General features: G+C 34.2%; 1 protein-coding gene across 4 annotated transcripts in view; it reads right to left on the bottom strand.

Annotated features, from left to right (window-relative positions):
• BTBD9 (BTB domain containing 9) overlaps positions 1-21,215 on the bottom strand; it is a 148,391-nt gene that overhangs the window by 25,166 nt on the left and 102,010 nt on the right. For all 4 annotated transcript variants that reach the window (XM_087965545.1, XM_026681372.2, XM_087965536.1 and 1 more), the window contains exons 8-9: positions 21,017-21,206; positions 13,554-13,661 (exon numbers count right to left, since the gene is read on the bottom strand). In XM_087965545.1, coding sequence (XP_087821671.1) covers positions 13,554-13,661; positions 21,017-21,206 — 298 coding nt within the window. The remainder of the gene's footprint in view (positions 1-13,553; positions 13,662-21,016; positions 21,207-21,215) is intronic.

Here is a 21,215-nt window from a genome sequence, read left to right as displayed (position 1 = left end):
AGTCAGTTTTTTTGTTATATCCAATGAATCTACAGCTATCTCCATCAAAATGTAGACATGACTCGGATGCTGCATTTGATTAGGCAAGATAGTGTTCATTGATCCGAAAAGCAGACCCTGCACCTGTGGGAAGATGATTCATGTAATTTTCTTGACAGAATTCAGAAGTGGTTTGCCATTGCTTTCTTCTGGATATCTTTTCAATTCTGAAGTATAGATAACTGTCCTGGGATTCCCCAGTGATGTCTTATCCAAGTATTAACCAAGCCAGAATTTTTTAGTGGTATTCACCAAGCTTTATTGGCCCTAACTCAAGTTTTATGCTCTCTCTGTGTGTATATGTGTGAATGTGTGCAGTCAAACTGCCTAATTGATATTTCAAACCTCTATGAGACCCAGCAAGTTGTACAAACTGTTACTGAATTCAAAAGATAAATAAGTGTCCACATGTAGCAAACATAAAGGAATTCAATTTAACCAACTTGCTAAGACGAGCTTAAGAAACAAAGCCACAAAGCCATGTAACTAATAAGAATTGTGGCTGAGTTACTTCCAAGAAAAAATGTTTCAAAGAACACTTGGAGATCAATCTGCTGCATGTTTCTTCACACAATCATAATATTTTATATTGACCCTGATGTTTAAAGTACCTTCAAATTCTGATTTAAAGTCCTTATTAGTGTGAACATGAAATATCTGATATAAATTTTAGCACTGAGAGGAGGAAAACCACATAAAGGAAATAAAGGAATTAGGGAAAGATTGCACCAGTTATAAGCCTTAATTGTACTTTCAGATAAGAGATAAATTTGGAGCTATCATCATACTCTGGTAGAGGAACTTGTCTCCTTTACCTAGAATAAGATAATTCAAAATAATTACTAAATTCTAATCATTGTGAATAAAATAGTATTAATTTAGTTACCATTGATTGAGGTATCAATGGTACTAGGATGAAAATATGCAAGTGTAGTATTCTAGAATGTAAAATTCAAAAGGGAACAGGAGCTGCTAGAGATGGAAAAGAAAAAAATAGTGAAGTTTCCTGAAATAACATATCTCAATGTATGTGAGTGTGTGTGTATGCGTATTTGTGTTTGTGTGCATGTGCGTGTGTGTGTGTGTGTGTGTGTGTGTGTGTGTGTGTGTGAGAGAGAGAGAGAGAGAGAGAGAGAGAGAGAGAGAGAGAGAGAGAGAGAGAGAGAACTTGTGACTACTACCTTTTAAATTATGATTTAATTGTTCATGGGAAGCAATGAAAGCCATATCATTAGAGACCTATGAAGCCAGACTGATAATATAAATTGAGGAAATATACTTTATAGAATAATCTCACAATAACCCCACAGAGGAAAAATTTAAGACCTAATAATTCCTTTATTTTTTGATTTCTATGATTCATGTATTTAATTTATACTGGTAAAAGCTTCTGTAAAATGAATCAATAATTTAATACTGTACAATTTTAACTGCATTAGGTCAGATAGATGATGTTAAAAGATTCACAAGACTTACATCAGCAGTTAGTATGAACTATGATTTTCAATTTTCAATAGCAATCAATATTCTAGTTAGAATATAAATTATTGCATAAGAATGAAAAAAAATCAAATGATTTTAGGAAGCTGTCAATTGCTTCATTACTTAAAATTACAAAAGCTGTACTTTTAAATGAAATATTTTAGTTGTAAACTTTCATTCCACCTGGAACGAAAGACTGAATTCTTTAAAAAAAAAAGTTTGGACAAGACTTTCATCCTAATCTTTTTTTTTTAAAGAATCCAAAACAACAGCATTTTCCCTCAAGAAGGATTCTCATAATTAATTCCAAAATTTTATTGGCCCCTTAGTATGTTTGTAACTTTTCAGAAACAATGTTCTAATCAACTATAAGAGCCATGGTGTTGCAGTGGTTAGAATGCAGTACTGCAAGCTATTTCTGCTGCCTGCCGGCTGCCTGCAATTTGGTAGTTCAAATCTCCTCAGTGTCAAGGTTGACTCAGCCTTCCATCCTTCCGATGTCAGTAAAATGAGGACCCAGATGGTTGGAGGCAATATGCTGACTCTGTAAACTGCTTAGAGAGGCTATGAAGTGGTATATACATCTAAATGCTATTGCTATTTAATCATGAAAGTGATTAAGAAATGAGGCTGGTGAACCTTATGTCCATATAGGCTACATTACAGTTATGAGCTTGGGTGAAAATGACTCCCACTGTGTCATGCCCCAGTTGGAATCTGATTCTGAGGGAGAGATGGAATAGCTGACAGGGAGTGGGAGTTTTGCTCCAGTGGCTGTGGAAGAAATTGGGGAAAGGGCACAGGCTGGCTGGGCATTTAGAGGAAGACCCAGGCCCACCCCCCCTTCATCCTAGGGCACGCAGGGAGGAATAGATAATGGAGCGTGCATTATCTTTGGAGGCTTATCTGGGTTTTGGCATCCTCCCAACTGTGTGTGCCTCGTTATCTTTTGGAAGTCTGCAAGTTATTATCCTGGTCTGTTGTGTTAATTACTTCAGCGAGGTTTGTGTTGTTTTTTTTATTTCTACTTTATCTGTATTTTGGGTTCGGACTGCATTTCTTCCCTTTGTGGACTGTTTTTGGAAGAGTTTAATCTCCCATCAAGGATAATTGGACATTGGGGCCAAGTTGGAGGCATTAAAATGAATTTATCTACTTTGGTGACTTCGTTATTTTTGTGCCACGCCCCAGGTCATCACACACTGCTTGACTCACAAGTCAATCATAAAAACTTCAGTTCGTGCAATTTAATCATGAGGAACAGCTGTCAGGAATGCATGGACAATCTTTTTCTGACCAGAATTTATCACCTGGACACCAATCTATGCTGCAATATTGTTCCCATTCTTTCATGGATACTACAGTAATTCAATATCAATCCTCACTGGAAGCAAATTGTTTTGTGCTCTGAAGAGCATTACATGCAATTGATACACACTATCTGTAGCTGTCTCTACTTTTAATGCTCTAAGGACAATTAGAACATACTTCTCTAAAATATTTTTCATAGAACAAGAGAGCATGCTGAAGTGGTATATCAGCTATACTGATATATCTGGGTGTTTTGTGCAGTTTCTCATTTAACAGATAATACTGTAAAATTTCTTTGGTGATAAAACAACTGTCATTAACTATAAAATTATCACTCAAACATAGACATACTCTAATTCTGAAAATCATGTGTTAATATTCTCATGGTGCTTGAAAAAATAAATAGGAGAAATTATATTTGGTTTAAGATATGTGTGAGTTACTCTTATTATATCACATAAAAATGTAAGAACTGAAGAAAGTTTGGCGATCCTCTATCCAATATCCTGCTCAGTGCAGAAAACAATATAGCATTTCTGATAGATCCAGTCTCTGTTTAAATACTTCCAATGAAGAAGAGTCCATCACCTTTCAAGGCCTGTTCCACTGTGGAATATTTTTTTCCATTCAGATTGTGTTACTGGTATCCAATGGAAATCCATTTCCTTATAATTTAATTGAAACTCTAATCCCAATTTGTGATTATAAATTGAGGAATATTGAGGAATACTGTACTGTTGTTGTCATCCTCCTTCATCATTTCAATTGTATTCTGTCTTTATGGGATAGGTAATTGATGACTTGGTTTTTTTAGTACCTAAGCTTGGCAATGGTGGAACTACTGTATTCTGTGAGGTTTTTTTTTTTTTTAATAATTTTGATTCTTAATATGTTGTCCTTTTTTAAATTTTTGGACTCTTGTCAGCTTGTGTAACAATTCCACAGAATGCTGCAAGCTGAATCATTCAAAAAACCACAATGTACCACTTTTCTCAGTTGTGGAATAAGCCAAATATAGCAATTGCTCATGAATTGTGTTTAGACTTTTAAAGCAAAATGCTACATTTTCTAATTCTAGGTGATGACATACTGCCAGGATTCAAAGTACTTGTGTATGGATGACAGAATGGGTCTTACTGAAAATAAGAGCTATGAAATAATGAAAAAACCTGCAAGCACTCTTTGAAATCTTGAAATATGAATGTCTAAATTCACAAGCAGTACACGGTGAATGAGACAAAAGTAGTGTAATAATATATAAACAGTGAGGGTTTTTTAATTTTACTAGCAACTTAGAGAAAAATTATGTCCTGCAACAAATGTATTAATGTATTATAATAAACTACACCTCTTTTCATTGTACCATGAAAAATTCTATATGTTCCACAGTTTACAGAATTGAAAGTTGAATATTCAATGTTCTAATGGCTAAGCATATTATGTGAATTTCCACTGATCTATAAGCACTTATATTTTAAGTTATGCGCAACAATAATTTATTGCTAGACTAGGAAGTTGTATAAACTTAAGACTTATGCAATCTTAACAGTGAGAGCTTTTTAAAGATGGCAATATGAATTAAGAAAAATGCTGAATCTAGTTGCTATTACACCACTTAGAAAAACATTTTAACATTTTTGACTTTACTATGGTTATTCAGCTTCAGAAATCCCATAATTTACATTGGTTAACATTTATGAAAATTAAAAGAACAAATGGAAGATAACATTTTGTACACTACATTTTCCAAGTAAATGTAGCTGGATGGATTGTTTTAACTGCATTATATATTTGGTCTGCAAAGGGTGTGTAGGGCTTAATTTTCTTAAGTGGCATTTCATAGCAAAAATGATCATTAATTTTAGATTTGTGGGTTCCTTCTTCTATTCTAGGTGGCTGACAAAAAAGGGTCAATTAAACCCTTCTGAAAAATTCTTGCACTAACTAAAATTACTTTCCAAAGCTAGAATTTGATATTTCTTTGAAATTAATCATAAGGTTACACCAAATGGTTATTAAGTAGAAGTTTAAAGTTCTAAGCCCCTTCTCTCAATTATTTGGACAGAAATAAAAGAGCACACTTATATACCCAAAAACTCACGGTGTCTGTCTGTATACAAAGGGCTAAAAGTGGTTTAACTTCCATAGACGTATAGTCAATGTATCTAAATTTGAATGGGATCTGAATTGAAAAATAAATTTATATTCTCCATTATTCAATTCTGCTTAAGTAAATAAAAAAATGACACATTATTTTGATGCTTATGCAGAAGAGACTCTATCTTCTCACAATTAAACCAAATAGTTATGGCAGCCAATCAGGGGTGTGATCCTACCAGCATAACAACTGGTTTGGTGAGTGCACACTTTGCAGTGTCCTAAACTCAGCAACAGGGGCTACATCACACACTTTAGGGGAATGTAGGAGGAGAAGGGAGGTGCAAATGATGAAACCAGCTTTGCACTGAACCAATGCAAGCTCTTTCCCTTTTGAACATGTACCATGACATCACACACATGTAGAAAAATAGCAGGGCTTCAGTAGTTTTGACCATAAGATAGTGGTGGATCTTGCAAGTGCTTTTGATGAAGGACCAAGGATGAAGGTATATGGCACACAACTACAATTACTAATACAATGAAAATTACAGGGTTTGTTATCCCATTTAGGCATTGGTGACAGTTTGAAATACAAACAAATGCATACAGTGATAGATCAAATAGATCACCAGAAAAATCCAATGATTGAATCCCATTATAGGGATTCATCTTTTTTAAAAAAACTTTTTTCCCTTTATCTTTTCTTCTCTTAGGAATTAAAAATCTTTTCTACTTTGGGCCCTTGAGACTTTGGGCTGACTCTTCAAGAGAAGAAATATTTTCTTACTTTAAATTTGTTATTTTTTTCAGTTTTACTCCTGTTGTTGACAAGTTTGCCTGAGTTAGTCTTTTGGGACAGAATGGTTAGCCTTCTGAGCATGTCTGAATAGATTTAGGCTTCTTTCCACAAACATAATTTTTGAATTTTTTCCTCTTCTATATGGCACTCTGATTTTATTATTTTGCTTACTTTTTGTTTGAAGGGCTCAGAATTCACTATTTAATTTTTGTTTTAGCATTTTCCTCATTTTCTTTTCATAGATGAGTATTTCCAGGAAATTAGATTTGTATCGAGACTTTCAGATTGCTGTCTTCTATTTTTCATCCAAATATGGAAGGAACTTTCCCTGGAATATCTGCTCCTTATTAAACATCTATAAAGATTTCCTTTCTTGCTATAATATTTGGACTTGATTATTATATAGTTGAAAATCTTAGAAATTATCTTTAATTAACTTGGCTAATAGGAGTTCAGGTGAGGCTAGAATCACATAATTAAACTGCTGCTAACTTTGCCAAAGGGTCCCCCCCCGTATTTTCATGTAATGAATACAATTTTTGTCTTTCTTTTCTAGCAGATTTTGCTAAAAATGAAAGTGAATTAAATTTTAAACACTGTAAACTCTGGATGTTACAGTGACCCCCCATCTTGCAGTTTACACCCATAATTATACTATCCCTGTAATTATTCCTTGTTTCATATTCTAATCATGCATATTCTTTTGAATTTAATTTTTCCTAAGTGCATACATTTATCCTATGCATATAGTTTAACACAATAATATGAATGTTTACTTAATAAAATAGGAAATATTTAATAATCTTCTTTTTTAATTATCATACACACATACACACACACAAAATACACACACATATACACATATATACACACATCAAACAAAACAAAAAACCATTTTCATTTTTTTGTGACTTATATAATTCATTTTAAAAAAAAAGTCTGGATAATATACTGACTTTGATCATATGAAACAATTGTAATATGTCAAGATTTTGCTGATGGTGTGGAAACAGCTTTATAAAAAGTAAAAGTTCACTCAGATTTATCATTAGTGGCTTCATGGCTTCAGTCTTTAGAATTTTGTTTGATGGCTACTGAACAGTTTTGCCAGCACCTTCTTCTGGGATATTATTTAACTTCCCATTCTATCTTATACAATGTCATATTTTATGAAAAGCCAAATAATTTGATTTTGAGGAAATGGAAAATGGCAACCCTACAGGATCTTGCTGTTGGTATATTGACTGTTTTTCCTAAGATATATAAATGGGGTACATCCTAATAAACTATTTCTATTGCTAGCTGCCTATTTTCTTTATAAAATACTGCAAAACCAAAATGTATTTTCCAGTGGATGAGGAGTGTTTAAAATTATAATTTATAAATAAAAAAGGAACACAACAACAAAGAACTCTGGGAAACACTACAATGAAGGTTACATTTATCCAACACACGTATAAATTTATTAGACTCTGGTGTTTTTATTAACAGAATAATTTATTGTACAAATAGTTTATATTATTTTTTTCCATTTTCTTTTCTCACCATTAATTTTGTCCCTGATTTCTTTCCTTTCCTTTTCATCTCTATGTATTTCCCCCTTATTTTGTTCTTTCAATTAAAAACAAAAAACCCATACACATTACAGCATGCTGATATTTAAAGCTAGAGAAAGAATATATTTATCTACAAAAGTAATGTGCATTTTTAAAAAGTTGTTCTACAGAACAGGCTCCCCAACCTCTGGGCTGCTGTAAAATGTTTGCAAAAGGGTTGTGAAAACTGCAGGCAAGCGTGTGCAATGTGCACCCCCACTTGTGTGAACAATAGACAGGCATGTGCACACGTACTCCATTTGTGTGAGCTGTGGGCGTGCGTGGATGCTGCTCACACAAATAGAGTGTGCTTGCACAACTTGCTGGCTGCTCGTACAGAACCATCCCCTCTTCGCCGCCGCCCCCCCAGTCTACAAAGCTGGAACGGTTGGGGAACTCTGTTACAGAGGATTATTTATTTAAAACTGTAAACCATCCGATAGCCAAAATTCTCTGAGTGGTTTACAACAAGTAGCTAAAATAATTTCTGACAATAATTGTTTCTGTGAAATCAACACTCAGCGGAGCTTACAGACTTCCTAGTAAAAGCAAATTCTGTTTTCTATTTGGAAGACAGCAGAGACAGACTTTTATTATTAGGGGCATGCAAACCTTTTTTCTGCTCTAACATTCCATGCACAGAATATTTAATTTTAGGCATAGATCTGGAACATAATCATGGAATGAAATATCCACAATATTGGACAGTATTTGTCCGATGTCCAATCTTCCCTTTTAAGATTTGCTGAGAGGGTGGTTGGCTCACAGTTACAAAGGACCTTGGATGAAGTGGATTATTTGGACCTTCACAGTCAGTCATCTTGGGGCACAGAACTGATATGATATTGGTGGTATTATCAATGTCCTTTGGAGGACTCTGGACAGAGATGGACTCTCTGGATTTCTCAGCGGTTTTTAACTATGGTATCCTTCTGGATTGGCTTTGGGGGTTGGAAATAGGAGGTACTGTATTATGGGGTTATCATTTGTATTCCATGGCAAGTTCCAGTCAGTGTTGGTAAGAGAAGAAAGGTTGAGCCCTAGGCCCCTGTAATGTGGGAGTGCCCCGGGGCTTGAGTCTTCCACCTCTCCTTTTTAACCTCTATAGATAACCACTAGGGGAGGTAACCCATCAGTATGGGGTTTGGTTTCATCAGTAGCATGCTAATCATCTGCTACACACAGAAAGTAAAACCGGTAAGTCTATGTTAGCCTATTTTAAAAGGAAACTATTTTGTCACACAACTTGGATAGAGTGCAATCACAGGCGGGCTACTGTGGGTTCGCACAGGTTTGGGTGATTCTCTAGCTAAGATTCTGCGCAGTTCAGCGAACGCACAAATCTCACCCCTGGCTGGCCCCACCCACCCTGCCCTTCCCCACATGGCCCATTTTGGATGCCAGGTTAAGTCCAGGGCCCACACGGAATCTCGGGGAAGGTGAAAAATGGGCCTCCTAGAAGTTCCAGAAGGCCGGAAAGAGGCCCATTTCCGGCCTCCCAAGGGCCTCCAGAGGCAAGGGAGGCAGTTTTCACCCTCCTGGAGGCTCCAGGAAAGCCTCCAGAGCCCGGGAAGGGCAAAAACGAACCCCCCTCCATGGTGCAGGAGGCCAACTAAGCCATGCCCACCATGGCCACGCCCACTCAGCAACCAGGCCAAAAACAAGATGCTAAAATTTTTGAAGCCCACCCCTGAGTGCAATGACAATGTTTTGAAAATAGGATTCTGTAACAGAGGTAGATTTTAGTCTCTGCAAAACTGAAAAACTAAATACTTGAATATAGACTATAAATGTACTCAAAGGCTTGGGTAAAGTCTGTAGTCCACAATCCTTTTCTTCCCAGCCAGATTTACAATAATACAACTGAAAAAACTGGATCAAATTTGCACTCACATTTGGAGAAAAACAAAACAATTTATATAATTGCATTAAATCTCTGACAGATTAGATGAATATATTAACATTTCCTGTATTTTTAAACAAAGCCAAAGAAAGGAGTTAATTGGCCTAGATATTCTCTCCAGTAATGTGGTCATCCCACTATTTTCTCTCAGCAGCCAAAATTGATTTTTTTTTAAAGGTAGCCCTGTCACACAAAAAAGTTGTCATTCCAGTTCTAGAGAACTAAATAAGCAGGCATCAAAAAGAGATCAGTTGAATAATTTTGATTGATCTAATGTAGATGATATAATTACAATAAGAGTCACTTTGGTGTAGTCATTAAGGCATCAGGCCACAAGATTGTGAGTCACTTTAGGCACAAAGCTAACTGAGTGACCTTGCACTTATCACTTGGTCTCAACCCTAGAAAGGAGGCAATGGCAGATCACTTCTGAAAAAACCTTGCAAGAAAACTGCAAGGAGTTCAAGCAGCCTCTGAGAACTGGATACAATTGAATGGAAGAACAAAAATGCATTTTTTTAAAGATTAGGAACAGTCTGAAAGTTTACAGACAACCATGAGTATGTTTGAGAATGGGCAAAGAATATTTAAAAGCTTGATTTATCAACTTCAGTGCATTGCTCATGTGGAAGATCACTTTCTGTCCTAAGAAGGTCAACATAATTTCAAACCTAATATTTTCAGACATTATGGCCTTTGGGGTTGGCAGATTTAAAATGGTTTTACTGATTCGGATTATTTTAGTTTGTTATTGTTCAGATTTATTTATTTACTTGGTTATCTTCCTGTATGAAATAGGTTTAGTATCTTTCTATACAATTTTTAACAGCACATATTTCTCTTATTAGAGCCAAGAAACCAAACATCAGAAATATTTGCCCTTTCAGAGAGAAGAGAACATGAATCTATTTCATTACTGTCACGCTGTGTAGAGAAGACAGAATTTTTCCAGAAGGGACTTTTTTTTTTAAACCTGTATGCAACATTTAAAATGACAATTACAAGGGGAATATGCATTAATTGGCTTCAATTTAAAAAGACAGTAAGCTTCCTCTCTGAAGATAATAAATACGCCAACATTTCCATCACCAGCATTTTGACAATTAGTAAGAAAGGTAGAGGGCTTTAAGAATAACCTGTCACTTCAGGCTCTGAGTTCTAAAAAATTAATTTACACAAAAAATACATTAAAGCACAATTAAACCAACCAAAGGCAGCATATGCAGACCTGAAAACAAGTTTTCACACTTGACTAGACTATCAAATGCATTTTCTGACATGTGTACTGAATTTCATTTTCTTCTCTTTTGTTTCTCATTATTTTCTTTGGCACTCTCACTGATCAAAGAGGTTTGCTGAAAATGGTGTTGTCTTATTTTTTCCTGCTGAGACGTTACAGGTACTCTTTATACTATAATCTAATTCCATAAACAAAGGATTAGCTCATCAATGCTGGATTAAGCAAATAGGAAGCAGCAAGGAAGGAGAATACCATTATCTAATCACATAGTAAAGAACATTAAAAAAACCCACAGAACTAAACAGTCCTTGTTTAAAAATTTACTTTTTAAACTGGATTCACCAGAAATGTCCTTCTGTACTGTGATTCAAAGGATGAATGCTTATAGAATAACTATGAAAGCTCTTTCACAAAATTTTAATTCTTAACTTTGATCTTGGCCTAAGTACAATACAATACAAAAGCTTCATTGGTGGGATTCAATTTTCTTTACTACCGGTTCTGTGGGCGTGACTTGGTGGGCATGACAGGGGAAGGATACTGTAAACTCTCCAGTCAGAGGTGGTATTTGCCGGTTCTCTGAACTACTCAAAATTTCTGCTACCAGTTCTCCAGAACTGGTCAGAACCTGCTGAACACCATCTCTAAAATGCTTCTATTAGCTTTAAAAAAGCAAAACATTGGGAAAGCACCAGGTCTGGATGGTTTGCCAGTGGAATTTTATTAGCTTTTGATAATGTGAATTGGCGTTTTATGCTGCTACAATGGGACCAAATGGGCTTTGGTAAAAATTTTATTCAAGCCATAGAAACGATATATTGTAAACAAACTGCAAAGGTTATAACAAATTGAGAATTAAAAGACTTTATAGATATAAGAAAAGAGTCTAGACAAGGCTGTCCACTGTCGCCTCTGCTGTTTGTGTTAACACTGGAAGTGCTGAATAGGAACATCAGAGAAGAAAAAAGAAATAAAAGGAATGAAAATTAAAAAAGAAGAGTATAAATTACAAGCTTTTTCAGATGACCTGGTATTCATATTAGAGGATCCATTGGTGTCAGCACCTAAACTGATAGAAAAGATAGAAGAGTATGGGAAAGTAGCAGGTTTGAAAATAAATAAAGATAAAACAAAGATTTTAACAAAGAACATGTTAGCAAGACGAAAGAAAGAATTGGAGGAAGTTTTGGGGATCCAGGTCACAAATAAGGTTAAGTATTTAGGGATACATATAACATCAAGATGTAGCACACTTAAGGAGGATAATTATCTTAAACTCAAACAACAGATTGCGACAGACTTGATAAAATGGGAAAATTTACCATTATCATTGATTGGGAGAATATCTATAATTAAGATGAATGTATTGCCTAGAATTTTATACTTATTCCAGACAATTCCAATCAGATTAGGGAAATAATTTTTTGAAGACTTAAACAGAATAGTGCTAAAATACATCTGGCAGGGGAAGAAAGCGAGAATAAAACTTAAATTGTTACAACATGCAAGAATAAGAGGAGGTTTTGCTTTGCTCAATTGGGAATTATACTACCAGGCGACGAGTTTGATGTGGGTAAAGGAGTGGATAAGACTAAGGAATACTAGACTTTTGAAATTAGAAGGACATGGCTTGCTGTTAGGGTGGCATGCCTTCCTCTGGTATAAGGGAACTAAAACGCAGGGGTATTTTAGAAGACATTATATTCGAGAAGCATTGTTTCTAAACTGGGAGAAGATAAAAAAAGCAATATTATTTAAAAATTCCACTATGGTTATCTACTATTGAAGATTTTTCCTATCCAATAATATATAAAAAGGAACAAACAGTTAGATATGGTGAGATATTGAATGAAAAGGGTGAACTTAAATCTATGCAAGCGTTGGAAGAACAAGGTGTAAAAATGAATTACTTTTCATATTTGCAAATACAATCTACATTTGATAAAGATTTGAAAACAGAAGGTATTTATGATAAGTTGACTGATTTTAGATAAAATTTTGATAGGTACTGATGAAAAAGTAATTTAAAAACTTTATGGACATTTGCTGGAGTTTAAATTAGAGGAAGAGCAAGTAAAAGAAACAATGATTGCGTGGGGGAAAAATTTTGGATATGGGATTGACCTAGATAAATGGCAAAAATTGTGATCTCAAAATTATAAAATGACAATGTCAACCGCATATAAAGAAAATTTGTATAAGATGTTTTATAGGTAGCACTTACCCCCGATGAGAATCGGGAGGATGTTCAAGAATTAATCGGATAAATGTTGGAAATGACATCAGATACCTGGTTCATATTACCATATGTGGTGGACATGCTCGGAAGCAAAAAGATATTGGACTATAATCCACACATGGTTGGAAAAAATGATAAAACAAAACATAGACTTTAAACCAGAGATATTTTTATTGGGAATTATACCGGAAATATACCGTAAAGAATTGAAATATTTGATTGTAAATGTTTTAACAGCGGCTAGAATTGTATTTGCTAAGAATTGGAAAAATGAAAAAATACCTATGCAGGAGGAAATTATTAAGAAAATTATGGACTGCTGAAATGAGTAAATTGACATTTGAAATTAGAGAACAAGAAGATAAACAATTTATGTGATATGGGATTTATTTTATCAATGGTTAGATAAAAAGACATGGTAAAGAAATAGATTAGTAAGCCTTACAATAAAAGTTAATAGATTGATATAGAATACAATATAAAATATATAACCATTGGATGAATGTATAAGATTAAACCATAATGAAATTTAGAATATCTCGTATAAAATGATGGAAAAATAGTTTAGTCAAATGAATGTTTAATAATTGATATTATATAAGCACAAGCTAGATTGATAAGGTGAGAATTTATATAACTTGTGAGTAATGGTTAAAAAAGGATAGCACAAAAGATTGTAACCAAACTGACACACTGTATGTATATAATTGAAAGAGGGTTTTATGTTTTTATGTTTTGTTTGTATGTTTGTTGTAAAAAATAAAAACTTTAAAAAAAAACTTCTATTGTATTTATTATGTATATGTTTTCTGATCCAGACATTTAGATATTTAAATGAAACTCACTTGCAAGAAACTTTTGTTCGGTCAGCCACCATGGTCCACTGCTGTTGATTTGTAGAAACTTCAATGTAATAGCTGTAGCTCCTATCGTCACAATCCCAGAGGAGTAATCTGAAGGGCAGATAAACAACTCAAAGGTCACCTCTATATGGGATTTTGTATTAATAATTGAGCTTTTAAATTAATTGCAGAATATTTGTCATAAATAACATGTATTATTTAGCTTTAAATTTTCAAGACCAAAAATTTAAACATACAGGTAAGCCTTTCAAATACAGGTAGTCCTTGACTTACGACCACAAACATTTATGTTAAGTGAGAAATTTGTTAAGTCAGTTTTGCCCCATTTTATAACTTTTCTTGCCACAGCTGTTAAGTGAATCATTGCAGGAAATATGGTTGTTAATTGAATCTGTCTTACCCATTGATTTTGCTTGTCAGAAGGTCGCAAAAGGTGATCACATGACTCCAGATCACTGCAACTGTCATAAATATGAACCAGTTGTCAAGCATCCAAATGTAAATCATGTGACCATGGGGATGCTGCAATGGTCATTAGTGTGAAAAATGGTCATAAGTCACTTTTTTTTAGTGCCGTTGTAACTTCGAGCAGTTACTAAATGAACTGTTGTAAGTTGAGGACTACTTGTACTAAGGATGTTTTTGATAATCTGGCTTTCCAATATTATCCCGCTTCAGATTTCCTAGCACATAGTGATTCTGAAAAAGAATTAAAGCTACTGTGCACTGAATTTATCAATCAGTTTTGTATATATGGGGATTAGTAAGAGGCACTTTAAATTGAAGCCGTTTTGTTTTTTGGCAGCACTTTTTATTAAAATGGCCCTGAGATCTTCTCAGAATTCCAAATATTGTGTGTGTGTGTGTTTCTACACACACACACACACACACACACACACACACACACACACACACACACACACACGCTTCTCTAGATCTTGGAAATAATAAATAGCAATAGATGATTTTTAAAAGCTATCAACAATAACCATAGCAGCTTTCATAGTTCACTCATTAGGCATGCTAGAACATCCTTCCCTAATCTTCTGGAATTTCCTATTTTTTTAAGTTTGAAGAACAATGACTGCTTGGATAAATGGACACTTGAAGTTTAATAAGCAAATATTAATTAAAACCTACGAAAAAAGATGTTATTTGCACTGGCAATTATAACAATCTTCTTAGACTATTTATATTTCATATGATGAATCACCTCCTCCCCAATAGTCTCCTTGTTTGTTTTCAACTGATGAAAAAAGTATTGCTTCTACAAAACCATTTCATTCTTCACTAGTAGCTATCTTAAATGCTTTGTTTTAATGCTGAAGGATTGTTGTAAAAATTGGTGCTTTTTTTAAGGAAAGAAAGTTATTCGTTTGAAATAACCACTGATTTAGAACTGGGCTTATTTTATAAAAATATTCAATGTTATATAAAATAAGAAAAAGCTTCATTCTGCAGAACTGTAAATCTTTTAATATTGATTAGATTGATATACTGGCAAACAAGATTTCCAAAACCTACTGCAGAACCCTCTATATAAACCTGGGGTGTTATTAATAAATAATTTTAAGAGCCAAAATAAAAGAACTCTGAAAAAAGAGATTTTTAGTTCTCATTAAAGCTGAGTTTCTGCAAATTAAAAATTCAGAGCTGATTCCATTAAAGCTCCCCAAAGCACCACTCCACATTTGGTTAGAATAAACATCCAGCTATCTAAAGTTCTACTTTCTCACTCACTGGCTTTTTGTTTAGCACAAATGTCTTTTGGTTGCTTTTATCAAGACTGTAGCTAACTTGCTTATTAAAAAATCTGTCAATTTAAGGACAGAATCTCGAATGTGTATTGAGCTTATAAACATAGTTGTAAATCAATGCAGAAGTTTTAATTATGGATAAATCTTTTGAAGAATTACAAGTACTGAAACAAAAACATGTAAAAAAGGAAATAATCTAATTAGATTTTCTAGTGAAATCATTTTTTATAACTGGGGACTCTGCAGTTTCCTTGATTCAAATTGTCAGAGTAACAGAAATTATACAAAAAAAAAATCAATTATTTTGAATTGAACATCAGTAGATAATTTGATTTTGCTGCTTAATACCTTAACTAAAAAACCAACTTAGCAGGGGAGAGTCTCAGAACAAAAAGATTATGTACATATATGGAACATTTATGTAAAGAGCAGAATGGTTGATCATTACAGAATATTTATCCCGTATTAACAAAATGATAGATAATGTATGCAGTGCTTGAAGCTATATTAGTTTCTTGGAAGTATGCCAATTGTGTAAAACTATAAATATCCAGTCAGGTAAAAAATGCAGTTTATTCCAAAATGTCATGATGAGTATAAAGTGTCTTGTAACAGGTTAAAAATTACTGATTTATTACAGCCTACATTTTTATGAAGGAGGAGAAATGCTTTCCTCAGTTGGCAAGTGTTGCATGCATGGGTTAAGATTAGACAGCAATAAAAGATGCCACACATGGTTAACAATGAGTAATTTGTAAAACATAAATAGATAGAATGAATAAAATAGAATGCAAAATCTAAACTCAGTAACAATTCAATTAAATGTTAAATACAGGCTGAATAAATATATTAACTTTTCACAAGAGCAAAAATTAAATGAACACCTGCATCTTTCAAAGGAATGTTCTGGTATAATAAACTATTTTTCTACAAACTTCTGAATTCTGTTATTCCTTTGGTAAGATCAGTATGCATAATACTATCTGTTTATTATGTTGAGAATCAGCCGTTTTTTGGTGGAAAGATAGAAGACAGAGCTAATAAATGAATAAGGCTCAACAGCTTTTGCCATGCTAAATATTTTAGACCTTCAGTCTTTCTGTGCATAGCTTTTTTCCCCTTGCAAAATAGACTAACAGGACTATTCATCTACATTTAAAAAATGTTATTTCATGATTCTACCATTTTTGATACCTCACAATAATTTAACATGCATTATTTGCTCTTTCAATCTATCACTGCATGTGTCCCAGATAACTATATATTTTCCAATATACATTGTTGTATCCAGTGGCTAAATTTCTTAAAACTTCGAAAGAAAGCAATTATAGGAATAAAGAGCTTGAAAAAGCCAAGTTATGTGATTGATAGGCTAAGGTCAAAAGAAAATAAAAGGGGGGCAGAAGGATGTATTTCCACATATATTAGGAAATCTTCCCAATAGTACAATGAACTGTTTTTTAATACCAGCTTGCTGGGGGCACAGCAAACTCAGCCAGCTCACTTTCATCAATATATACACTATATAGAATATTAAACATTTGCATTTCTTGCAGCAACCTTGTTTATGTTTTATTAATTAAAATATATAACAATGACTCTAATAAAAATGGGATAACATCCACTCACATTTTAGAAAGCCTCTCTGAGCCTACTCCTTTAAGGGAAAACATGTACACCTGTTAAAAAAAGTGAAGCACAAGAGCTATACCTTAAAAATGAGTAGTCATAAAGTTAATCTTCCTTGGTTAGTAATCCCAGTTCTATACTATGACTTATTGAGCATAATATTTTTATCCCATCTTAAAATATATACGTGATTGACCATACATATTATATATTGTGTGTGACTATTTGTATTATTGATATTTTTCATCAGTGAAATTTGGCAATTCTATCGCTTTCTAATATTCTGCTAGACTCAATTTACCTCCAGATTGCATTTAAAAGTGTTACACATGTCAGAGGTCCTGCTTTTAATAGTTTGCCTTTGGACCACTAATCCTGCAGGTTTGTCTGTTTCTGGAACAAGAATTTTTATTTCTGTTGAATGTTTTCTCATTATTCTGAAATGGCAAGTTGAGATGCTTAGAAAATACCCTAGAATAATGTTTCTTGAATACTTGAGCACATAAATCTTTTCAATAATTTTGCTTTAAGATAAATTATATACTTTATAAACAGCCTTTTCTTGCCTTTGTGAATAATGATTAAAGATCCCTAGGGTTCTCTCTATCAAAGATAAAAATGCAACCTTTTAATATCCCACTGAAATTCTTTCTGAAATTTTATGTGCTAGTTGTGCTTTAGAAAAGTGTATCAGACTTCACACCAGGCCCAGCAATAAATCTTGACTCTCCAGATGTTTTATTTTGCAATCAGGACATTGCTTATAGCAGTGGTTCACGTACATGACAATGCTAGGTAAGTTGTTTTATTGCAGACAGGACATAAACCATATATGTGCAGAAATCAGGCTTTATATATGTTTTCTCCAAAGTTTGAATTCAAGGTCTATTTCCTTCTTGCTTTTACCAGTGTGTGAAATTAGACCTTGAGATTAGAAGATGAGCTTCTTAGTCTTTATAGAAAAATTCTGTCTAGCTGGAAGATCACTAGTCCATGCTTTATTAACTTCATACTTTATACCACCAGAGGTTGTCTCCTCCCCTTTCCCTTCATCAGATGCTTCTTTCCCTTCCCGTATCTGATCATGGATGGCTGGAAGGCATATTGCTCTTTTTGTTTCTTCTTTTTTGGCTGAAGCTAATGAACTCTCTTTCCTTTTTGGGCATTCTGCTTCTCTCTCTGTCTGAAAAGGTAAAGTCAGCAGAAATGGAGGGATATCTCTTCTGTTGTATTTCTTTGTCATGATTTTCCCTTCCATTCTAGGAATCTCTATCTCACTGTAATTGTTTTTCTCTTGGTATTTGTTCAAATGTCTCCTTCTTCAATGTCCTCTTCCCCCTCAATGACAGAAATGTTGGCAGGTGATGAATTCCGAGGGTTCAATCCACCAGCTGATTTAGACTTCTGAGGGCACTGAAAATGGAACTGCCAAAATAGATAAGAGGAACGTACATCATCTGCTACTTCCCATGAACATTCTGTATCTGGGTATCCTTTCTGATGAATCAGATATTCTAATTGGCCTTTCCTATACTGACAATCCAAAATATATTCCACTTCAAACTGTTTCTCTCCTTCAAGTTGGGAGGAAATGGTGGAGCAGAATTACATAAGGAGGTATAGGGAAGGGCAATAGAAAATGGAATTTGCTTTCAGTGTGGTTGGAAGTTATAGATAACAGCTACAGGACTGATTTGTGTAGTTATGGAGAATGGTTCAAAAAGTTGGCTTCCAGATTTGTAGACAGTTGTTTGAAGGGAAGAACTCTGATAGAAAGCCATATGTGGCTTCCAACAGCAGCAGGAATGAGTTCTCTAGTAATAATGGTCAGCACAGCAAATGTAAAAGTCTTTGGCATGATCCAGCTGTTTCAGAAAATGCTAACAATTCTTGGAAAAAATGGGAGGTTTCTGAACTGTGGACAACTGCAAAGCATTTGGCAGCTGGTTTAGATGGCTTCTATAGGTGACTTGAAATGGTGACATCTGAATAACAATATGTCTATATTATCATAAGCAATTTAAGGTTTAATTAAAAGATCTAGCCAACTGTCTCGTCAGTATACACAAAAAGGTATTATTCTAAAGTAACATTTGTCCCTTTATGTAGCTGCGTACAAGAGGCAGAAAACAGATGAATTGTTACATCTTAAAGGTGAAATATAGTTTGTAAAAATGAGTTGTAAATTGTATGTTCCTATTAGAGATATGATTGGGTAAACAGCAATAAAGTCCAAGGAAACTGTATGTCAAGACTGGAGTGGGGAGGATGCAAAAGTCAAACTGGGTGGTTGTTTAGGCATGGTAAAAAAAAAAGCTTTTGATAAGCTTTCCCATTATAAGTTATGGAAAAAAAGAGGATTTATTTTAAATGCCCTGAAACATCCAGCTATCTAGCTATCAGTGGAGAACTGCAATTCTACCTCCCTCAAGGAAGGAAGATATTATGATTGTTATGGTGTGGTTTCCTCTACTCACAAAGTGATGGGAGAAATGAAGGCAAAGATTCTAGAAAGTCACCTTTCTGAGACATGTATGGGTTATGCTGGATATTTAGAGCAGGGGAAGGACTACAGACATTAATGGAGATCAGCAGAAGGCTATAAAATAGCTAATATTCTGCCTTACATGAAATAAAATATCAGTCTACTTGCTCTAGAACTAGAAATGTAAATTAAATTAAGAAAAGAACTATGTCCATCTGATCTGGTGCTGTAAATGATCCACATTTCTCTTTGTAGATGATCCAATTTCCTGAGATCAGTTCAGATCTTGATAGTATACTCCACTCCTTGGAGAATACCTTAGTTTATAGATTTGTTGGTATAATCAAGAATTCATTGTTTTCTCAGTGATTTTGAATCATCCAGGTGTTGAGGCTGTAAAATAGTCCCAATCCACAATATTTCTACTATCATGCTTTAGAACTGGGTTTTGTTAGATTGCAGTATTTTGTTTTCATCAAATATGATATTTATCATTAATGCATAAATGACATGACTGGCACTTGAAAAGGTCTATCTTGTGCAGTAAGAAAGCAGATCTGCACCATTTCCAGGAACTGAGAGACACAGCAAATCTGGGATCACTGAAGTCAATGTGGCCAGCACAATGACCACTGTTACAAAAAAAAGTGTGGGAAATCATCTGAAAAATGCCATCTTTATGCATATATTTTCAATGTCAAGCATTTTGAAATATAAACATTATTTTGTCCTTCATTTATGTAAGTGCCTCTCATATCTTCATTCTAATATCAAACTATAAGAAACTCAAAATAAAGAAAGCATAATTCCTTGCATTTTATTTTATCATAAGGAAGTGTTCTTTTATGTTTCTTATTGCAGATATACTATGATGAAATCCTTTTGTTTCTTAAAATATTATAATAACTTACACATGGAGAAAAATCCTAAACTCTTTTTTAGAGTTGAATATTCTGAAGTAGTCTCCAAACCCTTATCACACATCTTTAAAAAGCTTTCCCTTTTCCTTCTCAAAGACCTCTAAGCAATTCATATATTTATCTTTGGTTTATTCTATAAATAGCGTTATCTTCCTCCAACTTGCCCCCCATACCAAAGCTTTAAAAAAATACTATTAGAAGGGAGGTAGCAGTTGGTCAGAAATTATATACTGAGCTTCATAGATACCCAGGAACTTTATTCTATGCTTTTTTTTCTCATTTAACACATTAACATTTCATTTTGTTCACATTGACTCATAAGATAAATTTGAGGAGAAAAATAAATATTTCATCAGCTGAAGGCTATGCAGATGTAAAAATCACACAGCAATATAAAATAAGACAAACTGGAGGCATTTTGATTCTGATGCTATTCTCAGCAGAAAATAAATTGATTGCCCTCAAGTTATGTCACTATTTTCATATCAAATGTGTCTATATGCATACACATACTGGTTTGCTTTCCAACTTAGGTTTTGTATGTTAAGAATACTATCAGAGCATGAAAATATGAACTTTTCACAGCAGCTATCAGGAGGCATGCATTATTCTCATTATTGAGCTATTTTTACATGAAAAAATAAATCTTCTTACTGAATTGATCCAATCATGTATGGCTGTGCCAGCTGTACAACAATAGCACCACTGCCTAGCTGATGGCATGTATACCCGGAATCCCAGTCATAATTCTTTGTGTCTCCATTCAACAAAGCATTGCGACTACGGCTCACACCCTCAATCACGCTGGCGCAATCTGCAACTGTTGCAACATTCTCAGCGGGAACTGAAAATT

The sequence above is a fragment of the Notechis scutatus genome, chromosome 1, assembly GCF_049901735.1.
Source record: "Notechis scutatus isolate UNSWTSFEM ecotype Mainland chromosome 1, rNotScu1.2, whole genome shotgun sequence".
Classification (NCBI taxonomy): Eukaryota; Metazoa; Chordata; class Lepidosauria; order Squamata; family Elapidae; genus Notechis; species Notechis scutatus.
The sequence above is the reverse complement of the archived record's forward strand: the minus strand, read 5'-3'. Positions and strand labels throughout refer to the sequence as shown.